This window comes from Scardinius erythrophthalmus, assembly GCF_964197995.2.
Source record: "Scardinius erythrophthalmus genome assembly, chromosome: 8".
In the NCBI taxonomy this organism is placed as follows: Eukaryota; Metazoa; Chordata; class Actinopteri; order Cypriniformes; family Leuciscidae; genus Scardinius; species Scardinius erythrophthalmus.
Genome location: NC_138228.1, coordinates 22,897,170 through 22,904,676, shown reverse-complemented (window position 1 = coordinate 22,904,676; position 7,507 = coordinate 22,897,170). Strand labels below are relative to the sequence as shown.

At 36.7% G+C, this 7,507-nt stretch overlaps 1 protein-coding gene across 1 annotated transcript in view; it reads right to left on the bottom strand.

Moving 5' to 3' along the window:
• The window catches only part of unc13c (unc-13 homolog C (C. elegans)), a 279,919-nt gene that overhangs the window by 70,992 nt on the left and 201,420 nt on the right, over nucleotides 1–7,507 (bottom strand). Inside the window, exons 24-27 of the mRNA XM_081373262.1 lie at nucleotides 5,928–6,016; nucleotides 4,895–5,035; nucleotides 4,683–4,806; nucleotides 2,526–2,585 (exon numbers count right to left, since the gene is read on the bottom strand). Of these exons, the coding sequence (XP_081229388.1) occupies nucleotides 2,526–2,585; nucleotides 4,683–4,806; nucleotides 4,895–5,035; nucleotides 5,928–6,016 (414 nt within the window). The remainder of the gene's footprint in view (nucleotides 1–2,525; nucleotides 2,586–4,682; nucleotides 4,807–4,894; nucleotides 5,036–5,927; nucleotides 6,017–7,507) is intronic.

The following is a 7,507-nucleotide window of genomic DNA, read 5'->3' as shown; positions in this document are numbered from 1 at the left end:
CACAGATTCTTTTTTTATATTTCTTTTTTCTGTATGACCATAAATGACGGAGAAATGTAAGTTTATTGTGCTACAATGTGAAGAAAATCCAGCAAAACGCGCCCGCGCGTTTGTCTACCTCAGAGGGTTAAGTATGCAGGGGCATTGTCTCATCAGGTGTGAACTACTAAATATGCATGATCGTTTACGCCCCAGCCGCATATTGCCTTTCCAAACTAAAAGTGTTTTGCAAAACTTAAATCAATGTATCGTTTTATGTGAATGTTTAGGCAGGATGATTTTCACATCATTTTGAAGAAAAAACTCTAGGCGACGACATCCATTAGTCAAAAGTCTTATTGACATATATAGTATGTGTTTTGTGGCCTTATTTCAGAAACTTTCATTTTTAGTTTTTTCAATAACCATGCATAAACATTATTCTCTCAAAAATGAAAACATGTACATACATGTGGCTAACATATCATGGTAGTCCTGTTTGTGCTAAATAGAGTGTAATTTTTTTTGCCATTGATATGTTTATAAGCAACTGAAAAAAGCACAAATGTCAGGGCATGTCAGAACATCTCAAGGACCCCAAAAACACCCCAGACCCCAGAGGGTTAATCCCACATCAAATCAGTGCAAGTTAATCTGTGTGTGTGTAGAAAGAGCTGATTCTGTCCATTGACTTCTTCCAGTTTAAGGTCACCTTTTCAAAGAAGCAGTCACACCTTTAGCACTTCGACCGAGTGTATAGATCAGGTGTTAAGATGATCTGTACGTCCACTGACAACTCTCTTTTCAGGTCAGTGTACACTTTCAGACTGACCAATAAATCCACAAATACTGAATGCACATTTTGCACAATGCACATTCACTGTGTTTTAGATGTTACTGCACATTTAAAACTTGTCATATAAAGATTTTAATAAAACAGATACATTTCACTTGATGCACAATGCAATAAAAGCAACCACAGATAATCACCTTAGCAACCAAAGGTTATCAGTAGAATTGAAAATGTAGTAAATAGCATGCAGATTCTGTACCACTATGGGGCAGATTTACTAAACAGGGCAAAATTAGCGAGAGAGCGCAATTCCACAACAGCGCCGATGGGAGTGGGCAAGTTCTGCACATGATCTACTGATGACGTACAAATGAAAGAACACAGACGCAGTTAGATCATTTCCATAATGACCAACACAATGTACAAGACAGAGAACAGGAGCCATAAAAAGCATTTTTGAGGTAAAGCTGCAATTGACCAGAGATGGTTCAATGCATATGAAATGAGAGAGAGGGACAAATGAGATGGAGAGTATCCGCCATAGGACTGTGGAGACATAATCACAAGAAACCCTCCATCTGCCTGACACCTGTTCAGATCCAAAGTGCCCATCCTTCTCTGGATTTAAACTCCTCAGCAGGGTGGATTTAATTACACCAGCAGATCTCTCGCAACCGGGAACGTTTTACGGCGTGATTCTAGAGAAACTGTCATGATGTAAGCGGGCAGCGGTGGAAGCTTTTGATGGACAGCTACAAAGCTTTATCGTAAGCTGGAAACCATTTTCACAGCATACGTTTCAAAACGCGAGCTTCATGAAAGCCCCAAGCACTGCTGTAATTTCTCAAGGAGGAGATCTACTTCTGCTCTGTGTCCTCGAGGAGCACTGCCTTCTAAATCTGACAAAACATAAAACTCTCTGTCAATCGCAGCCTGTTTGCCTTTCTTCCCTCTGTCAGGATAGAAAACAACAATTTAATTTGAACATGCCTCGCTTCTATCTACAATATAATACACAAATATTTGTACTCAGAGGCTTGATTATTAAACCAAGTATCTCCCATTTTGGGGGTCAAGTTCAAACCAAGCGGCAACATTCTGGACTCTCTCTTGAATCCAACACGGAAGTGACTTAAACTGCAATTCATCGACTGGCCGCTAGAGACAGGCTCCAAAAGAGAGTCAATCCCATAGACCCCCTATGTTAAAATGCCCAACTTTACAGCAGAAAAATATTTGTTTACAGCCTGGTACAAAAAGTGGTTTTGGTCTATATAGATAATTTTGCCCTTCATGAGAACTGTGAACTTTGGGCTTCAAAAATGCTCTTTAGAAACTTACAGGTGACGTCACGGACACTACGTCCATATTTTTTTTTTTACAGTCTATGGGGTCAATAGGTCAACTATGGTCATACTTTATAGTAGATGTCTTAAAGGAGTTACATAAAAAAAAAATTACAAGGTACAATGTATTTAATCTGTTGATGTTGCAAAACACATTCGCTGCTATTGAGGTGGGATACAGGTAAGTCCAGGACAGGTTTAAGGGTGGATAAAAGAGTAAGGGTAGGATCAACAATGTAATTATAGATGTAATTACATGCAGGAGCATGTAAGTACAATTTAAAAACATGTATGCACACAACAAGTGCATTGTATCAAATGATTAATTGAAATGTTAGTACACAGTTGTTAAATACACTTAATATTAAGTGGGACCCCTGAATTTCTTAACAAAACAAAATCCTCACCTTGAGCTTGGAGAGCTGACCCAGGTCCTTGGCAGCACTGAAAATCATCTGAGCCCCTTGCTGTTAAACAAATTACAAAACAAAGTGTCAAAAAGTAATTCACTCCTTTAGGAATGAACTGTCTCAGGAGACATGTCGTTCAGTGAGTGAAACAGAATTTGTTTAGTGTAATTGGCAGTCGAGTCTTTGGGTGCAGATTCAGCTTTTTAAGAAGATGGCCAGGAAGCTCCTGAACGAAGGTTTTGTTTGTTCCCGTCACTTTCTGGAATATTATTTACAAAAACAATGAGGGTTATTGTGCACATTATATATATATTTTTTTTATTTAAAAAATATTTTAGCAATAAATAAAAATATATAAGCTATCCATTAAATATTTTATTTCATTTTGGCTATAAAGTAAAATACATAAGGCCTCCATTAAACATATTTATATATGTGTGTGTGTGTGTGTGTGTGTGTGTGTGTGTGTGTGTGTGTGTGTGTGTGTGTGAGAGTGTGTGTGTGTGTGTGTGTGTGTGTGTGTGTGTGTGTGTGTGTGTGTGTGTGTGTGTGTGTGTGTGTGTGTGTGTGTGTGTGTGTGTGTGTGTGTGTGTGTGTATGTATGTATGTATGTATGTATATATATATATATATATATATATATATATATATATATATATATATATATATAGCCTATACAGGGGTTAAAGTGGGCCGGAACCTCAGATAAATGAATAAAATAGATTCAAATCAGATCAAATCAAATCATTCTCATCAAATTCAATGATTCTCATCATTCATCAAATCAAAACTGAATATCACCAGACGTTATGTTCTCATGGTTCCCCTGTCTGATTTTAGTGCACCGGTTCATGCCTCCCCTCCCCACTGAACACCAGCGATTACTAATGCGTGAATGCACTCACGGTGGTTTAGCGCGGTAAAGTTCGATATTCGCCGGACATTTGTTTTCTCTTGTAATATATTTTATTATTTATTATTATATTATTATATTATATTTATACCTGAGAATGCTTTGACGCGTTTCCACAGCGCATGATGCTTAAGGGAACGTCTGCCAATTCCACCAACTGCGTTAAACGTAGACTATAATTTGTATTATTTAAAATTACTTTTAACATTTAAAAACAGACGTTTTCAAATTCCAAAGCTTGCAGAAGGTTCCGATTGACAATACTGACTTAGGCTACAGTTTTCCTGGTAGCCTTGAGTAAATTAACTTGTCTCAGAAAATAATTCAGAAAACATATAAATATCAGTTGAACCTTTGTTTACTTTCTTCACTGACACAGACGAAAATGAAAAGACTATCAGTCAAAGTTCAGCTTTAGGAGGGGAAGAATTAGGGCAGAAGGAGAAAGAAAGAAAGATGAAGATGAGGAGAGAGCAGGTATTGACAAATAATCTAATGACAAAGTTTTAAAGCTATTTCTTATCAAAAAAAAAATGTGGCCTTCAAGCGCCCTAAATTGCACATATTTTGGTCAGAGAAATCCAAATTTTCTCGGGGGAGCATGTCCCCGAACCACCCTAACTACCTCACATTTCAGTCAGTTTTGGACTTTCCATATTTATGTTAAAATTTACATTGTGAAAAACAAGGTTGTGTTCCAATTTTAACATAGTATCGTCATCATATCAGTGTAGATGTAGATGGACCAAAATAAAAACATTAAAATAAGTATTAAATAAGTATTGTGATACTTGGTGCCACAATGACAATCTTGTCCCAAAAAGTATTGCTATACCACGATACTCAATATGTTGTCCCACGGTGATTGTCCCTGTTGCATACACAAAATTTGAGGGTTCCCCCACCTGCCAAATCCCACTTTAACCACTGTATATATATATATATATATATATATATATATATATACACACACACACACACACTGACAATATTTTAAATATTAAATTTCATTTTTAATTCAATCAATCAATCACGAAAACAGCTGGTGTTCCTTAATATTTATTACCAGCATTCATATTTGTAGATCCCTTAAGCACTAAATAACACTTTTTAAAGACCAACACCTCTCTTTATATATCCAGCTGATGCCCTGGAATTTCCATAAGCTTCTGTTAGGAGCAGATGCAGAGGAGACGACGTTTTGTGTGTGTGTGTTTGGCTAAAAGACTTGTTACACTTACTGTCTGGTCTGAGAGCGGCGGAAGAACAATCTGTCGTTCAATGGTGTTAATGACAATTTTCCACAGCTCCTTCAGAACCCGTTTGAGAACTGTCTTCTCACAGATCTTAGCAAACAGAATAAGGCTGGAGAGAAAAAAAGGGTGATGGAGTGAAAGACAGAAATGCAGCTAGTTACCATGTTTCAAGAAATGTAATTCCGCAGTTCTCTTACTTCTTGTCCAGCAGGTCCATGAGGGGTCGCAGGACCGTCTCTGCGTCCATGGCTGCATTACTCTTGTTCCCTGCATTTCCTTTGATCTGCACGAGCTCCTGGTTCATTTGTTTGACACAATCCTCAATCACTGGCTTGAAACTGTGGATGGACGTGTTAAATTCAGTATGAAAACAACATTCGTAATCACACGTAATTTAAAATACTATAATTTAATTTGATAATTAAAACATGTTCAACACATTTTTATCATTTGAACTATTTTTTTTTTTAATCATTTTATCATTAATCATCTATATGTATATACTTTTTAATCATGGACAACATGAAACTAATGTAAATTGGATGCTATTTACTTTGTCCATAAATGTCACAGGTCTAATTATGAATGATTCCTTGAATGACTTCCTGTTTTTCATTTAAATGCATTAACTTTCTTCATCTTTGCTTATGTGATCAAAGCTGTAAATCAATAAAATCATAGCCTATATCATAGTGTTAACATTTAATTTGTTTGAGGAATTTACACTCTTTACTTGACTTTAGCAAGTTCATTAAAATATGTCTTTATATATAATGCATTATAAAAGTTTTTTTTAAAGTCCCCCTATGGTGAAAATCAAGCTTTTAATGTTGTTTATATCATATGTCTATATGGTGTTTTTAATATGCTTTAAGACAAACCATGTGTAAATTCATAAGTCTACACCATTGCTGAGTATTATGCTGTGTAATGTGTCTTATAATGCATTGTATGATCTCATGAAAGATTATAACCACAGTTATAATACATTATAATACTTATCTGTTCATTGTTACACCTTTAGACAGTATAATGCATTAAAACATTTAAGAATAATGTATTAAAACATGACAAACAACTGCAAATATTATAATGCACTTGGTTACAATTATTTATGACAAAATATAATGCATTATACTGTACATGAAAGGCTTTAACTAAAGTGTTACCAAAATATCATTATATTTACAACAGCTCAACAACTTTACCCATTGTTCTCTGATACCTCACCTGGAGCCGAAGACCACGCTGAGCTCATCCAGCACCGTATTGAGCTTATTCTGAAGTTCTTTGAGCAAACCACTGGCCTCAGCATCCAGCTGTAAGAGACACACAGCGTCACTGTCAGTGAACAGGATATGCTGCATATGACAGGAACAGGAAGCACTGAAGACTCAGAATCAACCAGTAATGCCTCTATGAAATATTTAGTTGCATTGCAAATACTAAACTCTTCTGAACTGAAAGTTTATTATACAAAAAATGCATTCATTATTCATATGCATATCAAAAAGTGCATCTAGGATACAGAAAGTTGTTTTTCAAGAAAAGAACAAAAATGATGAACAAAATTACAGTGTATTTATGTTTTTGACATTTGCAGATTTACAGAGCGATGGAGACTGACTCAATGTTAGTGACACAATGACCTGTGATGTTTGTCAAAAATACGCTAAATTAAACACGCTATTATTTCGGTCAATTAAATAGACACATTTTATGATGTCCAACACTGAGTAACCTTGTTGAACTCCAACTTTTCTCTCATTACATTTTATTTATTATTTATCATTACATATTATTATTATTTACTAAATTGTTTTATTGGAGTCAATTTATTTGTGATAAGTACAGTATAACGCAATGAAACATGCCAAATTGTGCGGACATAATTTTTTGGCCAGGCTGTCATACAAATATTTTTTTAATGACAAATATAAAAAATTAACCAAAGTTCAGTGTTTTGTTTTTCCCTCACATTTAAAATATACATATAAAAAAAAAAACATATTTTCCTCAAATTTTGATGGTTTAATCAAACTTGTAGGGTCATTAAAAACAAATATCCCCTCCGAACATCACTTTTGTATACAGTATAAAGTATATGGTTGTATGTTTTGTGTTTTTAACAAAGGTTCACTTGATTTAGAGAACGTACTCGGTTACCTAATGTAACCTCGGTTCTCTCTAGAAGAGGGAACGAGTATTGCGTAAGTTGCTTACGCTACGGGAAAGTCTTCTTTCTTCGAGATCTGAAGCCAAAAATGATCCTTTATTTTGTATTCATTGTCAACGCAGTGCGGCAGCCGGCAGACCAAGGCAGGCTGTATAAGCGTGCTCATTGGCTGCTCGGCGGCAACTGCTTAAGCCTATCAGTGAGCCTCGTGAAACGTGGCCTCCAATGAGGGCGCTTTGCGCCCTCCACACCCTTCTAACCGTCAAGATGGGTGTGGCCAGTGTGTATATAACGAGGGCTCACAGGCTGAATATCTGGTTTTCGTAGTCTGAAGCGCAAAAGCTCGTGGCGCGACACGGCAGGTTACGCAATACTCGTTCCCTCTTCTAGAGAGAACCGAGGTTACATTAGGTAACCGAGTACGTTCTCTTATGAGAGGTTCTCTCGTATTGCGTAAGTTGCTTACGCTACGGGAACCCCTTGTCAACGCCTTGTGAGCCGAGCATCCAGCACATGAATCCCAGGGAGACCGGGGAAAAACATTCTGCTGGAACAGGTGGCCGGTCGGAGAGACGGGCCAACACAGTACAAAGCACTTCACTCAGTGTATAAAATAGAGCGGCGCGGCCGGTCT